The sequence below is a fragment of the Oreochromis niloticus genome, linkage group LG4 (assembly GCF_001858045.2).
Source record: "Oreochromis niloticus isolate F11D_XX linkage group LG4, O_niloticus_UMD_NMBU, whole genome shotgun sequence".
In the NCBI taxonomy this organism is placed as follows: domain Eukaryota; kingdom Metazoa; phylum Chordata; class Actinopteri; order Cichliformes; family Cichlidae; genus Oreochromis; species Oreochromis niloticus.
The window spans coordinates 15427750-15450537 of NC_031969.2; the positions used below are offsets into that span (position 1 = coordinate 15427750).

The 22788-nt window shown below is 37.5% G+C and overlaps 3 protein-coding genes and 3 long non-coding RNA genes across 13 annotated transcripts in view; 4 read left to right on the top strand and 2 right to left on the bottom strand.

Annotated features, from left to right (window-relative positions):
- The window catches only part of LOC100709195 (uncharacterized), a 1346887-nt gene that overhangs the window by 873450 nt on the left and 450649 nt on the right, over positions 1-22788 (top strand). The window lies entirely within an intron of this gene.
- Positions 1-22788, bottom strand: part of LOC112846698 (uncharacterized) — a 961229-nt gene that overhangs the window by 706696 nt on the left and 231745 nt on the right. The window lies entirely within an intron of this gene.
- Positions 1-22788, top strand: part of LOC102076453 (Ig heavy chain Mem5) — a 900359-nt gene that overhangs the window by 674064 nt on the left and 203507 nt on the right. Inside the window, exons 1-2 of one of the 2 annotated variants that reach the window (XM_025906589.1) lie at positions 10689-10766; positions 10860-11163. The exons of the other annotated variant lie outside the window; for it this stretch is intronic. Coding sequence (XP_025762374.1) covers positions 10730-10766; positions 10860-11163 — 341 coding nt within the window. The 5' untranslated portion in view covers positions 10689-10729. Of the gene's footprint in view, positions 1-10688; positions 10767-10859; positions 11164-22788 lie in introns of those variants that run through there. 2 annotated transcript variants of the gene reach the window in all.
- Positions 1-22788, top strand: part of LOC106096470 (immunoglobulin mu heavy chain) — a 1110954-nt gene that overhangs the window by 666049 nt on the left and 422117 nt on the right. For all 4 annotated transcript variants that reach the window (XM_025906581.1, XM_025906582.1, XM_025906583.1 and 1 more), the window contains exon 3: positions 9287-9298. In XM_025906581.1, coding sequence (XP_025762366.1) covers positions 9287-9298 — 12 coding nt within the window. The remainder of the gene's footprint in view (positions 1-9286; positions 9299-22788) is intronic.
- LOC112846703 (uncharacterized) overlaps positions 1-22788 on the bottom strand; it is a 297478-nt gene that overhangs the window by 44559 nt on the left and 230131 nt on the right. The gene's annotated exons all lie outside the window — the stretch shown is intronic.
- LOC112846705 (uncharacterized) lies at positions 1318-1665 on the top strand. Its single transcript, XR_003219824.1, has 2 exons — positions 1318-1421; positions 1508-1665. It is a non-coding gene; the product is annotated as an uncharacterized LOC112846705 (long non-coding RNA).

Here is a 22788-nt window from a genome sequence, read left to right on the forward strand (position 1 = left end):
AAAACTCGCTCTCTCTCTTTTCCTGCTCTCTCTCTCTCTCTCTCTCGCCGTCACTCCTAAAACTTTTTTTTGTTTTGTTTTTTGCTCATAAGCAGAGAGTGCTTGCTAGCGCTAACGTGGCGAAACTATTGAGGAAAAAACGCCGCGTATATCTTGTTTATCATGACTCTGGTTTTACGTGGCCTATCAACACAATTTATAAACTGGTACATATCACCTTGTTGCTTTGTCTTTAAGTGGTCGTGTGATTGACTTACCACGACTACTTTATTCTTCCTCAGTCAAACAGCAGCACTCATGCGATTGTTTTGCCCCCTGAGCTCCAGGTGTTGTGCTGGACAGTGCTCGTGATTAGCGTCCGCGGGAGCGCGCGCAGCTGCTTAAAGCTGTAGCGTCCAGAAGATGCGGTAAGCTGAACACAGCTTCAACCGTCTGTTTGTTGAAAAATAGTAACGGACCGCGTTTCCTTGTTAGTAACTGTAACGCCGTTGTAACGATAGGAATAGTAATTAGTTAGATTACTCGTTACTGAAAAAAGTAACGCCGTTAGTAACGCCGTTACTTGTAACGCCGTTATTCCCATCACTGCATCCAGGTGCCAATCAAACTGCTGTGGATGAAGATCAGTCTCCTCATTTTTAGTCAAAGATGTTTATGGTATAAGTGACAAAATCTGGGCATGATTTTTGTTCTAACTCCTGCAAAAGGGACTGTAAAAAGTTATTCTTTCTGTTATCACTTCCGACCTGGATTGTTGTACTTCAATCAATCAAAGCTTTATTCGCCACATTCAGGTTGCCCTGCAGAGAAATGGGACCCCCCCCCCCCCCCCCCCCTCGACCTTACACACACAACACAGACATCACATGGGGATACAGGTCGGAGATCAGTAGCATTACAGAAAAACACTGAAATGTACACTACAATGGGAAAGTACAAGAGGAAAAAAAGAGACCTGTACTCATGGTGGGCTCCTATGGGAGGACAGCATGAGAACAGGAAACAAAAAAATTGCAGAACAATCATCTGTGTGTTGCCTGAAGTTCATTTTAAACGCGCTCGCACTTTTGTGTTTCTATTAGCTTTTTCACGTCATATCAAAAAACACATTAATTCTCTTTGGCATTTGGCATCATGATACCATCCTTGACGCCAAATGATTGAGTTTTTAACTCATATAATTTTACAAGTATGATTCAGTAAATTTACTATATTTTAGTGTTTAAATTTTAGTGTTGTTTTCCATGCGGCTAAATAGTTTAATGTACAGCACTTTCGTTAGCTCTCTTGCCAAACGGAGGGAGTATACTGTACTGTCTTCTATAGAAGTGCACAACAGACAGTGGGTGATGTTAACATTATGTCACTTTCATCAGAAAACATGTTTTCTGTAGCGCTGTTACTGTTCTTAGCAGCTGGATGTGAGTAGATTTGTATTTGCTATGGGTATGAGCTTTTTTGCAATATAAGCTGATACAGTTTCACTAAAGATTTTATTTTTCAACAGGTGACACAGTCAGCTCCTTTGACTCTGCAGCCAGGTCAGCATCTGACCATCACCTGTCAGGTCTCTTATTCTGTTAGCAGCTGGTACACAGCTATATTGTCACATAACTGCTGTCAACAACTGAAAAGTGAAAAATTAAAAATCTGATCTCACCTTTATTCAGCTGAATAAAAGTGTTGTTTTTAGCTTGTTTAAAACAAAACAGGACTTCAGGTTTATTAAGCTGATAACTGCTGTCAGTCAGAGGCTGAACACTGACAGACCTGCACAAATACTCAGCAACAGTCAGGCAGAAATGTTTAGTTTGAAACTGTAAATAATTCATTATTAAGTCTTTAAAGAAAAAAAACAAAACAAAACAAAAAACACTTTACTATGCAGTCTGGTCAAAAAGATCAAATAACATTATATTTAAATGTAATTTATTTAAAAATATGCAAATGAAAAAGTTGCTTAAAAGGGAGTGGTGCTTCTGTGTTTCAGTGAGAGGACCAATGAGCTCACATCATTTCAGCTTCAACATCAATCATGTTCACTCTGATACTGCTGCTGGCTGCTGGATCCTGTGAGGAGCATTTAGTGGATTCACTCTAATAAACACTGAATAGTCAGATAAATGATGGTAATAATGTTGATTTCTGTTTCCACAGGTGTGTACAGTATTGATCTCATCCAACCAGATTCAAGGATCGTGCAGCCTGGACAGTCTTTGACCATCACCTGTCAGGTCTCTGGTTATTCTGTAACTAGCTATGGAACAGCTTGGATCAGACAGCGTGAAGGAAAGCCATTGGAATGGATTAACACTATTTGGAGTGGTGGGAGCACTGACAACAATAATGCTTTAAAAAACAAGTTCAGCATCAGCAGAGACACTTCTGCTCAAACAGTGACAATAACAGGACAGAATCTGCAGCCTGAGGACACAGCTGTTTATTACTGTGCACGTGACCGCACAGTGATACAAACCACTGACAGACCTGCACAAATACTCAGCAAGCAGAGACACACAACTACACACAATGTAAACATAATAAAATAGAAATACAATAGTAACTGTGTATTATTAAAGATTTCCCCAGTCAGTGTTCATCTAAGAAGGTTTCTGCTTGGGTTCACTTGTAAATGTTCATTCTGATTTAAATAGTCTTTCTCCAGAGACAGTGAATGGCATGTGTCACATGTGGTTTTACTTAGAAGGCCACAGAAAACTCTGGACTGTGACGAAAAAAGTTTATTTTCAAGGCCACCTCTTCCAGATTTACTATTTTGTCAAGCAGTATTTGCCTAAACACTAAAACACTTTAGTAAATCGCTCCTGGTTACTGACTGTAGTAAAAGCAGATGGTACTCTCACTAATTGCTAAGTCATTTCGAGGTAGGTTTATAGACATGTCGTCTAAAGACACGACACCAGCAACTGTTTTTTACAGACAATAAGACTGTGTTTGAATGCTGTGTTCAAAACTCACAATGCATTTGTTAGGAAATTTTACCAAATGCAGTAAACATTTTAAATAACACAATCCTAAACTAATAATTGCATGGTAATGTTTTATTGCTTTATGAAGCTCCACTAACCCCTTATGCAGTTTCCTTACATTTCCACATGAAATATTAAAAAATTCAAAACTATAAAGGCACAATGAACATATTTTGTCCCTAAAGATTTTATAATATCATGTATTTCTGTCCCCATTAAAAGTAAAAGTAAATATAGAGAATTTAAGAAGAGATTACATTAGAGCTTTCAAACTAAAAGCTGGCATTTAGAGATTACTTTCTTTTTGTTTTTGTTCTGATCATCAGTAGTGATTTGATTGGTTTCGATTTAGTCAGATTTCAGCAAAACAGTCAGAACAATGGAGGAGCTGACATTTATTAAATCTTCCTTATTTAGACACCTTTTCATTGAGTTAAGAAAATATAACAAACAAACAAAAAAATCAAGTAAGAGTAATGTTAGATTTGTATTGTGATTGCCATTTATGCTTAGAAATATTTACTCATATATGCTTAGAAGTATATAATCATTTGTAGATTGAAAGAATGTCTCATCCTAGGAGGTCTGTAACAACTCTGTGTAGCATGAAGAGGGGAGTGCGTTCACTCCTCTTCAGAGTGTTCTGGCATAGATCACACGCCTCCTAGGAGAGGTCGTATCTTCTCCTGCCGATATATGGTATAGCAAACACACGTATATCTGTTTGAGTCTAAGAGCCTTTTGTTCAGATGTACCGCTAGACTCCTGGCACCAGCTTTGGGGAGTCTTCCTGGGGTTACATCTTGACCCCATACACACACAGATACACACACACACACACACACACACACACACAGGGTATTCTTTGTTCACATGCATACCTATATAAGATGTCATATGTTAATGAACCTATGCATATTCATGTAACCACAATAAAAGGAGTGCTATGGGGAACCTGGCTGAGAGTCTGACGGAGGTCAAGTGGGTGGAACGACACTTGGCTCCAGGCAGGCCTCCCTCATGCATGAGTACTACAAGGAACTTTGCCTACTTGTGTCTTGTTTTTGCTGTGTAGCAAATTGTCCTGAACGTTCCAGCGAATAGGTTTATGCTACAAACCTATCAAGTAATCATGAATTTTCTGGTGGATTTTTTTTGTTTTAACATTTTGTTACAAAAATGTATCATAAGTCATTTCTTGGTCTATATTCATAATAAAATAATATATTTAGTGGCAATGGAAAAAAAAAATCATACTAATTTCAGTTTCCATGAAAATAAACTACATTCTATTTGAAATAGCTTTAAAATTGAAAAACCAAATGGTTTATTATGCTAATCATCTACATGGTCACACTACAATAAACCCAGCCTATGTCATTAAAATAAAAAAAACACTTTGCAATACAGTTTTGTCAAAAAGAAAATATAATATTATATGTAAATGTAATTTATTTAAAAATATGCAAATGAAAAAGTGGTGAAAAGGGATTGGTGATTCTGTTTCACTAAGAGGACGAATGAGCTCACATCATTTCAGCTTCAGCATCAATCATGTTCACTCTGATACTGCTGCTCCTGTGAGGAACTTTTGGTGGATTTAATCTAATAAACACATTAGAAATACTGAATATTCATATAAATGATGGCAATAATGTTGATTTCTGTTTCCACAGGTGTGTACAGTATTGATCTCATCCAACCAGATTCAAGGGTTTTGCAGCCTGGACAGTCTTTGACCATCGTCTGTCAGGTCTCTGGTTATTCTTTGACTGACAACAGCTATGGAACATGTTGGGTCAGACAGAGGCAAAGGCAGCAAATGGACTGTATTAACTGCATGTGGGCTAGTGGGAACACTGCTAACAATGATGCTTTAAAGAACAAGTTCAGTGTGAGCAGAGACACTTCTGCTAGAACAGTGACAATAACAGGACAGAATCTGCAGCCTGAGGACACAGCTGTTTATCACTGTGCGCGTATGCACACAGTGATACAAACCACTGACAGACCTGCACAAATAATCAGCAACAAGCAACACACAACCACACACAAGTAATAAATGTAAAAATGCAGGTGTCATGAAAACTTTCTCATATTCTATGTACATTTATTTGCAAAAGTACATACGAGGTTTTGTTTATGATGTATGATGCTGAGCATGTACTTTTAATGTGTTTGAGCAGATTTACCAAGAAATGAAAAACAATAATGTTTTTAAGAACTAAGCAATTTCTTACAATCAATGAATATACATTGTACATCGATAATAATAATAATAATAATAATAATATATTTGAGATTATGGAAACATTGGAAGTATTACAGTCATTATAAAAGATGGATACAGCTGAAATATTCCTGTTTTTGGTACTCGATAGCTGAATTCTCCATCTTGTCAATGTGTGGGAACTTTATTTGATTACAGTGGATTCTTAATCTGCATTTGTTTTCTCTATTTGCATGTGTTTTTATAAGCTGCAGTGCACAGAACTATCAGTGTCATTGTACTACAAAACAGTGATGAAGTGTAATCTATTATATGGATAGATAAGCTGATGGGGTTTTAAAATCAATATATTGTATACATATATTCCAAGAATTCTTTCACAGTTACACTGATGCTTTAGATGTTCCTGTTATTCACAAAGACATGACATCAGACTGTGGAGTGGAGATCGCACCACATCAGGTTTAATATGAATTGAGAATTTATGACAAAACATTTTGTTTTTCAACATGTGTGAAGTGTGAATAGTTGACACAGCCAGTCTGTGTCTTAGTGCAGCCAGGTCAGCATCTGACCATCACCTGTCAGGTCTCTTGTTCTGTTCTGAAGATTCTACACAGCTTGGATCAGAGAGCCTGCAGGGAAAGGACTGGAGTGGATGAGTCAGGACTGTGTTCAGAGTTCAAAGTTCAGTTTTGAATTAGGTTCTTCCAACAACACAGTGACTTTAAAAGGACAAAATCTGTAGCCTGAAGACACAGCTGGGTATTACCATGCCAGACAGCCACAGTAACACAAACCATCAGCAGATCTGTACAAAAACCTTTCAGAGTCTAAGCAGCAGCAACATGACACCATTCTACATGTATCTGCTAATATAGCTCACCAGTAGCACCTACACTTATTCAAAGTCTACTATCTGTAAGACTGATGATAAGTAGTTGTTCATCCTGTGTTCATCTCATTCAGTCCTCTAAGAAAACAATTATAATTAATTTTATCTTTGCCCCTGGAACAACATTTTAGTCCAAGTGAATCCTTGTGGAACGCTCACTACAAACAACAACTGCAAACAATAACCATGTGCATGATTTCAACATCCTTTGTGTTCAATTAATTTGATTGCAGTTGCAGGTTATCTTGTTGAATAGTTATTCTCACACTGCAGCCATGAGCAGAGAGCTTCACATCTGTACAAGCATTAAAGAGACACGTGTATGTGTAGTAAAGAACAAAAATGCACCATCCTGTTTACATAAGAAACGGCAAATCAAATTTCCTTTTCCCAAACAGACACCAGGAACATGCTCATAACTGAAGTAAAGTGTGTGTGACAGATAAACTCTGACACTTTAGAATTGTATATTTTGTGTCTTTTTGATTTCTCTTGTAGCTAACAAGAATAACCAATTAACACAGTGTAATTTTTTTATCTGGATTCACCTTCAGCAGCTACTATATGGCCTCAGACAGGCTCCTGGAAAACGAATGGGGTGGCTTACAAGCCATTATGACAGTCGCAACATCTTTTATTCTCAGTCATTTCAAGGCCGTTTTATCATCTCCAGAGACAACAGCAAACAGCAGCTGTATCTGCAGATGAACAGTCTGAGGACTGAAGACTCAGCTGTTTATCATCTTTCTGCTCCCAATGCCAGACAAAAGTGAAACTGGAACAAAAGTGCATTTTACTTCCCCATATGAAGATTGTGTAGTCATACAGAGTATGAATATAAAAAAAATATCAGAGTCAATAAACAGTTATTTCAAGACAAAACCTTAAATTTGAAGAACAGTTCAGTTTCAAATCATTTGTTTAAAAGTTAATTCTGTACCAAGTGCACTTTTGCATTTTACAGTCCTGTTTCATTTCCCGAGTTTTCTTTGCTCTTGAGGCTCCATATTTCTCTGTATGTCTGTGGTTTAAATGCATTTTGAATTCCGAATTTCTTATTCAAGATTAAATTAGATTAGACTGATTAGTCAGCGTGTCAGTTCAGGCTTCAGCATAAACCATATTCTCTGTAGTTCTGGAGTGAGCTGGACCTTGGCTCATGTAATTAAACACATGGAATAGTGAAATTAATTACACAGACAAGTGTGATCTAATTCAGAATTAAATGGTCATGTATATTAGTTAGAGTAAGATGAGTACAGTGTAATATTTATACATAGAATTAAACCATTTATCTTGAGTCAAAATATATAAACAGTTTTTTGTTTTTTTTTTAGGTCACGAGCAGTTGTGTAAGCATTTCACTGCATATCGTACTGTGTATGTGACAAATAAAATTTGAATTTGAATTTGAGGTTTGCTGCTTTTATGTCTTTGTTTGTTGACCATCTCATTTAAAACAGAGAATAATAAGCATAAATGATAATCAAGTACAGCCTAACTATATCCATTTCCTGAAAACTTATCTGCCCTGATTCTCTCTTGTGTATACATTGTCTTAAACCCACTTTTGGGACTCCAGGGTAAAGAAGAGGAGTGAACTCATAGCTTTACATGGCGTCAGGAGGTGACTGTTGCCTTGTAGTCATTTATTTATTTTTATTTTCTGGGAAAACGAGGAGTTTCAATGATGTTGAGTCGTGCTTGTTTTCAGTGACTTACAAACTTACAGCAGATGATAGTTGTTGTTCTTGTTTCATAAAGTGTCACTTTATAAAACTGACAAATTCTGAATCAGTGACCAAAAATCCTTGAGTATCCCACACATTGAACTGTAGAGACTCTGAATTCACATTTAGCAGTTGCCATATAGAAAGGAGTTCTACTGTGATGTAGGGATAATAGTGTATAATAGACATCTATTATTCTCAATCAGAACAAGGCTGGATCACCATTTCCAAAGACAACAAAAAACAGCTGCTATATCTACAGGTGAATAGCATGAAAACTAAAAAAAACAAAAACAAAACAAAAAAAACCAGTTCAATGATCAACGATCAATTAAGAATAACAAATACTGTAAATTAGAAAGAAATTGACAAAAAAGCAACAAAATATGTCAAATCTGTCATCTGTCACTGAACCATTTGTGCAAATGCAAAGTTGCTTTATTCAAATGAGAAATGAGGATCAAGAATTTCCTCATAACTGAAGTGAGTGAGAGGAAAGAGGAGCTCACATCAGTTCAGCTTCAGTAACAACCATGTTCTCTGTAGCCCTGATCCTGCTGGGAGCTGCTACATCCTGTGAGAAACTTTGTTGGACTCACATAATAAACACATGAGTAATGACTATAATGTTGATTTTTGTAATAATAATGTAGATTTTTGTTTCCACAGGAGACAAAAAGTTTTGCTTCCCCTGTGTCGTTAGTCTATTCATCCCAGCTGTGTTTGCATGTGTGTGTTTGTGTGCGTGCGTGTGTGTGTGTATGTATATAGTGTCAGGTCTCCTGTGCTTATTGTTAGATTATTGCTTTCTAGTTCCCAGCTCCTAGTTTTCATGGTTGTGTTGTATGTCTTGTTGTTGTTGTTTGTTTTTATTGTTGTTGTTATTGTTGCTGTTTAAGCACTATATAATATTAACAACCTAAAAAAATTAGCTAAAATCATAAAATTCTGCCTATTTCAAAAAGTAAAAATAAAAAAAGCCTTTGATTTATTCATCAAACTAATCACGTCTGCACAAGCTAATGTAAAATATAATACAGAGTAAAAAAGATGGTAGACATTACAGCTTTATCCTAAAGTAAGGAGGATTCAATGAAAAACTCAGATATCTTCTACCATTATTTATCTGACTGCAGAGAGAGACAACAACAGAGGACTCAATTTATCAGGATGGATTGTATGGGCTGCTGCTTTTAGCTCTATGCTGGGCAGGTGAGGAAATAGTTTTTCAAAAAGCTATCAATTTACAGCAGTTACTTTTTTCTTTTCTTTTCTTTTCTTTTCTTTTTTTGTATTGATAGGTGTTGATGGTCAGATTCTGACAGAATCTGAATCCATGGTTCAAAGACCTGGAGAATCCCACAGACTGACCTGCACAGCTTCTGGATTCACATTCTGCAGCTACGCTATGGCCTGGATCAAGCAAGCTCCTGGAAAAGGACTGGGGCAGCTTGCCTGGGTTGACAATGGCAGTGGTGCCAGAAAATATTACTCTCAGTCAGTTCAAGCCCAATTTACCATCTCCAGGGACAACAAGAGACAGCAGGTGTATCTGCAGATGAACAGTCTGAGAAGTGACGATTCTGCTGTGTATTATTGTGCTCAATACTCACAATGACTCAAGCCAGCGAAGCAGCTGTACAAAATCATGTCTTACTTAACATTATTGCAGGGATATTTCATATTCATTGAGGCATGTTTCAGTGGAACTTTGCACACTTGATGTCATGATCCTGGGTCTGTGACCCAGTGATTTAAATAGTTTATTATTTATTTCCCTGATGTTATTGCTGTCTGTGTTTTAGTTTTGGTACTTCTAGGTCCTAGGTTTTGATCTCGTTGCCCCTCATGATATTCTGTGCTCCCTCTGTTCTGTGTCATCCCTGCCTGTGTATCCCCTCTGTTCTAGTGTAGTCAGGCTTCTGTGGAAAGCCCACATCTCTGAGTCTGTGTCTTTGTGTGTGTGAGTTTCCTGTTTCACTTTGAATGTCCGTGTCTGATGTCAGTGTGTTCAGTTTATGTTTCCTCTGTCTCGTTAGGCATAATTTCTCCCGGCTGTGTTCCCACCTGTTCCTTGTTCCCTCAGGTGTATTTATTGTGTGTGTCCTCCAGTGTTCAGTGTCAGGGTTGCTATTGTGAGTTATGTTTAGAGTTTCTGCCACAGCGCACTAAAGCTGCCTCTTTCCATTCACCGAGTCCAGCATTTAGGTCCTCTTCTCCTGCCTGCACACAGCACACCATGACACTTGATCAGTTGTTGTATAGAAGTTGTTTGAGCCACTGTACAAAATCCCACAGTCCTCTGCATATTTTATTTATCTGGCATTATAATTTAGTAAAATTAGCATTCCAAATACTAACATTACTGCTAATACTAATACTATTACTATTCCTAGTAAGAAGTCATTTTTTGTACTTGTCTGAGAAGTAATGACAAATTCTTTATCTTTCTTTTAGATATACTCTACATTCTTGTCTCCTCAAGCAATCATGTACAATAGGTGATGTCATCATACTATTTTCAGTTAACATGAAAATATATATATATATATATATATATATATATATACATTTTGCACATACATACATTATATATATATATATATATATATATATATGTACACATACATATTGTATTGTCCATTATGTTAATTATTTCATGGTTCATGTTTTTAATGGGTAAGTTAACCATCATGATTACATTCAATAACACAACCTTTGTCATAAAAATGTTGCTATGCAGTCTGGTCAAGAAAAACATATAATGTTGGATTTAAATGTGACCTAGTTAAAATATGCAAATGAAAAAGTTACTTAAAAGGGAGTGGTGTGTGTGGCTGTTCAGTGTGAGGACAAAGGAGCTCACATCATTTCAACATCAATCATGTTCGCTCTGATACTGCTGCTGGCTGCAGGATCCTGTGAGGAACTTTTCATGGATTCACTCTAAAACCTCTTCTAACACCGATTGATTAAATTAATAATGGCAATAATGTTAATATCTGTTTCCACAGGTGTGTACAGTATCGATCTTATCCAGCCAGAATCAATGGTCGTGCAGCCTGGACAGTCTTTGACCATCACCTGTCAGGTCTCTGGTTATTCTTTGACTAGCTATGCAACATGTTGGATCAGACAGCGTGATGGAAAGCAAATGGACTGGATTAACTGCATGTGGACTGGTGGGAGCACTGCCAACAATGACGCTTTAAAAAACAAGTTCAGCGTGAGCAGAGACACTTCTGCTCAAACAGTGACAATAACAGGACAGAATCTGCAGCCTGAGGACACAGCTGTTTATTACTGTGCACGTTACGACACAGTGATACAAACCACTGACAGACCTGCACAAATACTCAGCAACCAGCAACACACAACCACACACATGCTGTAAAGTGAATATGAATAATGTCTAGAGTTTGTTGATAGTGAAGATACTGAAAACCTTCCAAAATATGGGAAACAATAATAGAAAAACAGAAAATTGTTCAAGGTCAGTTCACCATTTCCAAAAACAACAGTAAATCTATATTTAAATAGTCATGGAAACATTGCTTTTTACCAACAGAAAAAAACAAATTAAAAAAAAAACCTGACTCACATACTGTACATGTCTGTCTGTCTGCAGTGGTGCCACCTGAAGTTGTGAATCAGGTGGATGAGGGGGAAAGGGCACTGCTAGTAGTAATTCCGGTCCACTAGTATCTCATACTATTTTTTTTTAGAATCTAACATCAACACTCTAACATCAATTTAGCTGTTCTTAGCAGCTGGGTGTGACTCTAAAAATATCCTATACTAACAGTGCCAGAAGCTCTTCTTTCTTCTTTCTTAATATCACGTTTACAAAAATATGTCATTAAATTATTTTCTAAACTCATTTTAAACTTTTTGTAGCTGGTACTTAAAGGCTTTAAAAAAAATAAAAAATAGACTACACTATCAACACCCTGACGTTAAAAGGGCAGAATCTGCAACTTGCAGACACTGCTGTGCATAACTGTACCAGACAGCCACAGTAACACAAAGTGCCTGTGTACTTGTAGCATGGAGTCACCAGAGGAGGTGCTCTCAGACCATGATAGATTTTAAAGAACAGTACTGAGAAACCAAATTTAACACAGTTTCAGATGTAAAGTTTTTGAAAGCCTCCGTCAGATAGAAAAGAGTTTCTTTGCCTTTCTCAATGGCAGTGTTCATTTAAACATTCATATAGAGGACAAAAGCACCATTAAATATTGTGATATGCTTTCTCCACATAAATATACTGGCATTATTTTTTTTTCCTTTTTTTCCTTTTACAGTCCTACACATCTGAATTACATTTGTTGTATAGTGAACTTAATGCACCTCTTGCTTCAGCATCATGAACTCAGGTATGCTGTCAAATAAATGTGGAATCAATTGGCTCCGTCGGATTAGCAGTGCATCCAAAAGGGTGACACTGTGAGTTTTCATCACTCGAGTGGTGTCTAAGCATCTCGTGCTGACATTTAAGTAACATCGGGAAATAAGTTTAAATGTCATTTTGAAACTATTTTTCAACCATGACTAGCAGCCAATGGTTATCTGACGTTAACATGTTTGCTGTGAGCAAAGTCAAACAGCCATTATTTGAGAGGTGTCTGCACAGTCCATTTACTTGTTCATGTACATTTAATGGAAGCCAGTATTTGGATGTTGATAGTCTGGTGTGTCTCTGGAAATTCTTGTGACTTCTTCATATATGTCTGAGCTGAAGGTGATCACATGAGCATCAGCACCCACACTTAATAAACTACTGTGGTTGGAGAGGGTGATGGTAATTAGATGTTTTTTTTATGTGAATCATTTGGGCTCACTCCTCTGATGAGTGAGTTTAGTACAGTGTAAAAATCACTGAACGACACAGAGATGCCAACAGTTTGAATGAATTTCTCCACATCTGTCGAGAACTTTTTTTCATCCTGTTGAATTCTTGAAGAAAGAGCAATGCAAATAGCTGTAAAGATAATGCCTTTACATCTGATGACGGATTTAAAGTCCATTACAGCTATGAGAACCCTATTAGTGTAAAGTAGCAAACAAAAAGGGACCTGGGATCTATACTAATGTTTTAATTTCTCTAGATCTATGTAGTGTATCTGTACAGATCTATATAGTCTGCTCTAGTTTTTTCATCAGAATTGGTGAGACTGAAAATGAGAGATTAAGTTTAAAAAGAAAAATCACACTTTTGGACAGAAGAGCTTCATCATCAACCATGTTCTCAGTAGGTCTGATCCTGCTGCTGGCTGCTGCATCCTGTGAGAAGATTTCCTGAATTCACAACACTAAATACAATAGAAATGCTAAATACTTCAGTGAATAATAGTTTAAATGGTGATTTCTGTCTCCACAGGTGTGTACAGTATTGATCTCATCCAGCCAGATTCAATGATTGTGCAGCCTGGATGGTCTTTGACAATCACCTGTTCAGTCTCTGGTTATTCTTTGACTGATAGCAGCTATGCAACAAGCTGGATCAGACAGCAGGAAGGAAAACAACTGGATTGGATTTTGACCATGTTGTATGGTGGGAGCACTACCAACAATGATGCGTTAAAGAACAAATTTGACTAGAGCAGAGACACTTCTGCTCAAAAAATGACAATATCAGGACAGAATCTGCAGCCTGAGGACTCAGCTATTTATTATTGTGTACGACACTGCACAGTGATGCAAACCACTGACAGACCTGCACAAATAGTCAGCAACAAGCTCCTCTTCTTCATATTTAACCAAACACTGTGGTCAGGTAGACTGATAAGAAGCAGTTCTTCATCTTGCATTCATCTCACTCAGGGCTCTAGGAAAACACACAACATTACGTATTTTGTAAATATGAGTATAAATACTGTAGAGATACCATAACATAGAATGTTTGTTTAGTATATAAACATATTTCACTAACTTTGGTTCAGACTATCAATTGACCTGAACAAATGAACCTCTTCCTAGTGAACCACACTCTATAAACCTCAACCAATGGAATGCAGTAGCTTTTGCAGAAAAGCAAACAAAGAAAACAAGCTCCCACCTTGCAGCATCACTCGAAAAACAAAACAAAACAAAACAAACAAACAAAAAAAAACATAAAATAAAATAAAATAAAATAAAATAATTAAGAGTATGAACTGGGCCACATTTAAATATGCTGATCTGCCTCTTTATGCACTGTCCTCTCCACCTTCCTCTGACCCTTGATTGGCTTTTTTTAAATAATTCATTTAGCATATGGAGCAATAATGTTCTATAAAACACTTCACTACACATTGAAACTGTATTGCACATAAAACGTTTTTATTGTCAATGTATCACAAATTTCACAAAAGTGAAAAACAATCACAAAAGTTTTGCAGAGAAATATCCTCCGTCAGTCTTGTATGGATCACTATCACTGCTGCAGATATTTAAGGTTGAGCTAGTTTTAAGCACTTTATATTGTCTGTAATCTACAGTTATGCACCATATTCTATAAAATCATAGCCTTGTAATATCTGTCCTGTGATTAACACAGCAGCTCAGAAACACGTCTACATCTTGATTTGAAAACAAAATGTTTTCAGTATAATCATAAAATATCACAACTGAATAAAAAGGTTTGAGCATGTGACATGGTTAACTGCCAGCATCTAGAGCAGGATTAAAAATGAATGAAAATTTATATTTGTTTATTAGCAAAACAGGTAGTTAAACTGTGTAGACTAGTTTGACCAAGTTATTTCTCAGATCGTTGTTGAAGCCTGAACGCGTTCAACTTCCTTGTTTTCCTGAACCAGACATAGCAGGAGTTTTGCTTTATATCATCAAAGCTACTAAGTTTCTAAATTAGTTATTAAATGTTTTGTGTATCACATAATTTGGCTGAGGTGGTTACTGAGAGAAAACCCACCTGCAATGATAAATCATTGAGTTTGTATAATGCATGTATAGAACATGCTTTATTCAGCCATTCATTTCTACAGTACAATGCATCTGATTAGTAGATGACCTGCTCTACCTTCTGAAATTCTTCTGGGCAGGAACATGTTAAAAACTCACCTATTATTAAAAAATAACTGACATGTTGTATAAATTTTAGTGACAATTGGAATTTTCCTTTTGTCATAGTCAGTGACGTGGAGTAATCAGAGGAGTTTAATTGTGATCAGATACTGTTGTTGGCTGCTAGAATTACAGTAATTAGAAAAGACCAAGACCAATAATTCATTCATTAAATCCTCACAGAGGTTTCATTGCTGCTCACTGTGGGGGCAGCGATGATATATGTTTTTTTGTTTGTTTTAGTACAGTGTAAAAATCACTGTGTAGACTTCAACCAGGAAGATATTTTTGCCCATATTTTAAAATCATTTTTATGCCAATTTCTTTCAATAAACTTGTTAGTACAGAGTGTCCATGTTTAAGAAAACTCTGTTTGCTGTCTTTTTCCCTGTACTTCACAGAAATGAGTACATTATGAAAACAGTTTGATTTTCACCATATGCATTGCAAACACAATGTACACATTCATTTCACCTCAGTCCGTGCAGTGAGGAAGAGCCATCTCTGGAGACAGCAACAAACAGCAGGTGTATCTGCAGATGAACAGTCTGAAGACTGAAGACTGCTGTTTATTATTGTGCTTGACAGTCACAGTTGTTGGAGCCCCTGTACAATATCCCACACTCCTCATTATACTTAATTTCTCGCATCTTTCAGGTATGGTCTCCACTACTGTCTCCTCTTGTGCCATCATTAAAGTGATATCATTATCAAAGATATCCAGAATTAATAAAACATGGCGGTCAGTTAAAATGTTCACAAGCAGTTCCTCTATATTTGTGAGGATACACTCAAAAAAATAAGTCATTGGATGAACGTAATTTTATCTTGCCACTTATATTCCATCTAAACAAATCATGTTATATTAATCCATCTTGGTTGTGTTGTGTCAACACGATATATGTGTGTAGGTTTAACATAATATTAACAGTAACATTCAATTAATTTGACTTTTGTTCAACTAACATGTTTGTACCACGTTAGTCTAATTAGATTTATTTAAATTCATCTTATATTGTTTAAACACTTTGGCACATCAAAAGTCAGTCTTGTTACATGAACTAGTAAAATATTTGTTTGTTACACCAATGATAATCTTGTTGAATGGATGAAATGTAACTTATGTCTGTAGTACATGTTGTATTCATATTACATAATGTTCAACAAAAATAAGATTCAACGGATTTACAGCAACTTCCAATCTACCCATCTTCTTATCTTTATCTGGGCTGCAGAAGTGATAGGGTAACAGGGGCAAGGTAGAGACTGGACAGGTCGCTATCATACAGAGACAAACAACCATTTGCACTTCAACACCTTTGGGTAATTTAGAATATCCAGCTACCCTTACAACTGCATGACTTTTAACTGTGGAGGAAACCAGAGTACGCAGAGAGAACCCACTGCAAACTTCGCCTCATTGTGGATTTGAACCCAGGATCTTCTTGCTCTGAGGCAACACCACGAACCACCATGGCATTAATCTGTCAATACAGACTTAACAAAAGTAGGAAAGCTATGCTTGATGATGCTTTATGTTGTTGTCCTTGACAAGTTAAACTATACGAAATAGTAACAGCATACACGTGGTGTGGTTGTCTGCCTCTTGTAACCTCACTGATTTTCCTGTGGTTTGACATCTAATGTGATCTTGTGGATTTCGTGAGCTGACTCAAAAAAGTGAAATTGGGTGGTTGTTACATGCACAAGATCCAAACTTGTAATATGAACTAAATAATTCCATGTTTCTATGGTGAATGTAATTGAATCATGTAGCATCTACATGAAATTCAGCAACGTAATTTGTTCTTGTTGAGATGACATCATACAATCTAGTAAGAGTGGCTGGATCCAGGCAACTAACCACACTTACTAGTAGTCAGTAAATTATGTAAATATGCCTTTGTGGTTTAAAATTAAAAGAAGTGAAATTTTTATTTGAGTGACTAAAAACTCTTTGATAATATATCAGCTTTCTCCTACTTTTGAGGTGGAGTCAATGCAAATATTAAGATTTCTTCCTCGTCCTCCACCTACTTATCTGTCTGCTGTAAGTATGCAGACAATAGTGGACAGACAGGCAAAGTGAAACAAAATGGACTGTAGGACAGCACTGCTATTTGCTATCTGCTACTTTGCAGGTAAAACTTTCCACTAAAACTAATTTCATGTTTTTTGTGTTATTTTCTAAATAATTCATTTTTTTCTGCCTGTTTATTCTTATTGATAGGTGTTGATGGTCAGACTCTGACACAATCTGAACCTGTGGTTAAAAGACCAGGAGAATCCCACAGACTGACCTGTACAGCCTCTGGATTCACATTCAGGAGCTACGGTATGAACCGGGTCAGACAGGCTCCTGGAAAAGGACTGGAGTGGATTGCTCACATTTACACTGATGGCAGTAGAACTTTCTTCTCTCAGTAAGTCCAAGGTCGTTTTACCATCTCCAGAGACAATCTGTTGTCTCTGGAGATGGTAAGTTACATTTCACAGAATATTTTTAATAATTCTCTGTAAAGTCATGCTTGACTGGATGTAGTCAGTGGCACCAGGAAGGTTACCTCATTATACTCATTATACTTAATAAAGCAGTTGTTTATTTATTGTGACTATCATTTCAGCTAGGGAGATAATAAAAGTATATAAGCTTGGCTTCAATGTCCACAATAATTTAAATCTTTGGATAATTTTCAAAATGCTTCTGCTTACAGGAAATTAGAATGAGATCTGTCCTGCAGAGACAGTGCAATGCAACACATGGGTTTATGAAATGAGCCAGAGGACACTCTGGATTGGGAGGATGAAAATTTTCCTCCACACTTTACACATCAAGCAGCACAAAGTACGTCAAAGTCAAAAGGTTGGATGAAGAAAATTCTAACTTTTAATTCTGTGCTTGAGACACAAACACAGCCAGTAAAGAAAGTGGCAGAACTGCATAAACACTCCAGTCACCTGTTGTCAGCCACTAGACTGACATTTAATATTTAACCCCTGAGTACTGAGTGGACTGCTTCACAGCAAAACCTACTATGAAGTAAAAGTGAAAAACAAACAAACAAACAAAAAAAATCCTTTCAAATCAGAGAAAAAGCATCACATCGAAAAGAAGAAAGTGCAAATGCACAGTCCCTTTATTCAAATGGACATAATGCACTTCTTCATAACTGTGAAGTTTGTGGCTGCAACAGTGAGAGGACAGAAGAGTTCAGTTCAGCTTCATCATCAACCATGTTCTCTGTACCTCTGACACTGCTGCTGGCTGCTGCATCATGTGAGAACCTTTGGGTTATTAACACTACTGAAGACAACAGACATGAGAAAGTTTAAATTGATCATTTAAGTAACCAGTAACTCACTGGTTGTGCAGCCTGGACAACCTTTAACCATCACCTGTCAGGTCTCTGGTTATTCTCTGACTGATAGCGGCTATGCAGCAGCTTGGATTAGACAGCATTTCAATATAGCTGCCGTTCTGATTAATTTACATGTTGAAAGGGAGTGGGAAGAAGTAAACACTTATTTAATCCCACCCCTTTGCCATAAATTATCAGTTAATATTTAGTCAGCTTCCTTACTGATATAATTTGTAATAAAATATAGTGAACAGATTTCTGATATAGTACTACTACATACTATAATATAACATCATGAATTATTATTTTTAATTTCAATATTTTCCTTTTCTTTATAGTTCGAGAAGATCATATTTTTATAACTCTTTTTGAACTGTTTTATATTTGGACATTGCTTTAATTCCATATTCAGACTGTTCCACAGTTTCACTCCATGAACAGAAACACAAAAGCTTTTTCTTGTAGTACGTACCTTCCCTGTTTTGAAGTTACAAAAACCCCTTAAATTATAGCTTCCTTCTTTCAAAAAAAACATACTCTGAATATTACCTGGCAGTTCTTTATTTTTTGCTTTGAATAGAATTTGTGCTGTTTGGAATTTCACTAGATCATCCATTTTCAATATTTCAGACTGCAAAAATAGTGAGTTTGTATGTTCCCTATAACCTGCATTGTGGATGATTCAAATTGCTTTTTTTTTTTTTGAAGAGTCAAAAGTGAATGTAATGTGGTTTTATAGTTATTGCCCCAGACCTCTGCACAATAGCTTAAGTATGGTGAAACCATTGAAGAGTAGAGAATATGAAGTGATGTTCTGTCGAATACCTGCACGAATACTCACTATACAGCAGCAGGCCATCAAACACTTGCACATGCTTGTAGCATGTTTAAATATATTTAATTAACAACTATGTATTACTGTGTAAAGGTTCGCCTAAAATAAATTCTATTAATGAACTTGAGGAAATAAAAGTCTTCCTGCTGAACCAAACACACTAAATAGAAAGAGAAATAATCATCTTTATGGTAAACAAATAAATATTTATATTATGGAGAGTGTTGGCTATTTTTTTGCAGCCTAGATCAGGACTGTCATTTTCATATTGAGAGTCAGACCCTGAGTCAGAACTTGTAGAAGGCCACAGATTAAGCTGTACTGCTTCTGTATTCCCTCAGTCAGCTCTGGATTTTCTGGACCTGACAGGCTCCTGAAAAAAGACTGAAATATGATGATTTTATCCTAATCAAAGATAACAGCCAATGGAGTCACATTAAGTAAAACCCGGACGGTTGAGGTCAGGTGCCTGAAAAAGAGCTGGAGTCGCTTACTGCTGTCACATGATTACATTCATTACACTCTCTCTGCGCTAACCCTTGCTCACAAACATGACACAAGTCAGAGCTTGTGAAACTATTTTGTTCCTAAAATCAATGTTTTGGTATCACTTAAAAACATAGCCATGTGGTTAAGATGTGAAAACTAATGTTGTCATTCTTTTTGGAACACTAGAGGGCGTCAAATGTCAAGCTCACCCTTTAGGACGACGAGATTATCGAGTGTCTTCCTGTTGGTTGACATTTGGGGGCAATGAATTTGGTTTCCAGCAGCAAAGAGAAACTGTTCTTTGGGTGTCTTCTTACTCACTCTCAACTACTGTCCTGTACAAAGATTAGCAGTCCTGTACATCCCTGAAGCTCGAGGTCAAAGGTCAAGACAGCAAGAGAATATTATGTCCTTTATCTATAGATAGATCTGCATGTATTTATTTATTAATTACTTTAATATTTATAAATTAAATATTTACATCATGTTATTGTTGCATTTATGTCCTCAACAATTGTGCAATTAAAATTATATTGTAAAACAAACAAAATAGGCTTTAGCTTGTGTGAACAGTGGCGATACAGTCAGATCCCCGTGCTTCTTAAAAAAGCTCCTCCAGTGGAGACCTGTAACATAATAGAAGTTAGAGATTGTCATTAAAACTGTTAGTCGTAACAACAGTTGATGCTATTACTATTGGTGATATCTGAAAAAGATTATTGAGTTTATTTATGTACATCAAAAAAGTTTTTAAAAGTTACCGACTTGACAGATGTTGATGGCCAGTCTCTGGTGGAACCACTTTATATGTATATGTATATGTATATATATACATATATATACATATATATATATATATAAAAAAAAAAACACCCAGCACGCCCCTGCGGGCGGTTTATCCTTCAAGCTCGGGTCCTCTACCAGAGGCCTGGGAGCTTGAGGGTCCTGCGCAGTATCTTAGCTGTTCCCAGGACTGCGCTCTTCTGGACAGAGATCTCCGATGTTGTTCCCGGGATCTGCTGGAGCCACTCGCCTAGCTTGGGAGTCACCGCACCTAGTGCTCCGATTACCACGGGGACCACAGTTACCTTCACCCTCCACATCCTCTCGAGCTCTTCTCTGAGCCCTTGGTATTTCTCCAGCTTCTCGTGTTCCTTCTTCCTGATATTGCTGTCATTCGGAACCGCTACATCGATCACTACAGCCGTCTTCTTCTGTTTGTCTACCACCACTATGTCCGGTTGGTTAGCCACCACCATTTTGTCCGTCTGTATCTGGAAGTCCCACAGGATCTTAGCTCGGTCATTCTCCATCACCCTTGGGGGCGTCTCCCATTTTGACCTTGGGACTTCCAGGTTATACTCGGCACAGATGTTCCTGTACACTATGCCGGCCACTTGGTTATGGCGTTCCATGTATGCCTTGCCTGCTAGCATCTTGCACCCTGCTGTTATGTGCTGGATTGTCTCTGGGGCATCTTTACACAGCCTGCACCTGGGGTCTTGCCTGGTGTGATAGACCCCAGCCTCTATGGATCTTGTACTCAGAGCTTGTTCTTGTGCTGCCATGATTAGTGCCTCTGTGCTGTCTTTCAGTCCAGCTTTGTCCAGCCACTGGTAGGATTTCTGGATATCAGCCACCTCCTCTATCTGCCGGTGGTACATACCGTGCAGGGGCCTGTCCTTCCATGATGGTTCCTCGCCTTCCTCCTCTTTCTTGGGTTTCTGCTGCCTGAGGTATTCACTGAGCACACTGTCAGTTGGGGCCATCTTCGTGATGTATTCGTGGATGTTTCTTGTCTCATCCTGGACTGTGGTGCTGACACTCACCAGTCCCCGGCCCCCTTCCTTCCGCTTAGCGTACAACCTCAGGGTGCTGGACTTGGGGTGAAACCCTCCATGCATGGTAAGGAGCTTTCTTGTCTTGATGTCAGTGGCTTCTATCTCCTCCTTTGGCCAGCCTATTACCCCAGCAGGGTACCTGATCACGGGCAGGGCGTAGGTGTTGATTGCCCGGATCTTGTTCTTACCGTTCAGCTGACTCCTCAGGACTTGCCTGACCCTCTGCAGGTACTTAGTGGTTGCAGCTTTCCTAGCGGCCTCTTCATGGTTCCCATTCGCCTGTGGGATCCCCAGGTACTTGTAACTGTCCTCTATGTCTGCAATGTTGCCTTCTGGTAGTTCAATCCCCTCAGTTCTGACTACCTTCCCTCTCTTTGTTACCATCCGACTACACTTCTCCAGCCCGAATCTTAGCTGTAAATGTATGTGTGTGTGTGTGTGTGTGTGTGTGTGTGTGTATATATATATATATATATATATATATATATATATAGGTCCCTCATCCTATAGGTCCCTCAGAATAGGATGAGGGACCTATATATATATATATATATATATATATATATATATATATATGTATACACACACACACACACACACACACATACATGGAGCACTAGGTGCGGTGACGCCGAAGCTAGGCGAGTGGCTCCAGCAGATCCCGGGAACAACATCAGACATCTCTGTCCAGAAGAGCGCAGTCCTGGGAACAGCTAAGATACTGCGCAGGACCCTCAAGCTCCCAGGCCTCTGGTAGAGGACCCGAGCTTGAAAGATAAACCGCCCACAGGGGCGTGCTGGGTGTTTTATATATATATATATATATATATATATATATATATATATATATATAAATGTGTGTTTGTGTGTGTGTATAAAATTTAACAGCTACACAAATCCCATCAAAATCAATGCTGATTATGTGGGTTTTATTAAAACTGTTAATATTTTATCTTAGAAAGATGAGGCAAAAAGAAAAAGGAAACAAAAACACAGACATAAACAGTAAATTGAATTGCTTAATGCATTGTCCAAGTATGAGGAAAAAACAACAACAAAAACAAAACAAACAAACAAAAATGAAAACCCCACTAGAGGGCAGTCAATGTCAAGTTTCTCCCTTTAGAGAACAGTGAGTGTAGCTGTAGTTCACTATGTTAAATTTGTAGAGCAGCAGTCAGAAGACTGTGAAAGTCGGTGTTTATTAAACCACAATTACTGTGACATTTACAAAGATGCAACAGCCTATATGAGAATGGAGAGTAGAATGAAATGTGTAATAAGCTGTTTGTTTTCTTTTTTTTATAGAAAAAAATCTTTATCAAATCAAAATAAAAATGATTTAAAAAACAAA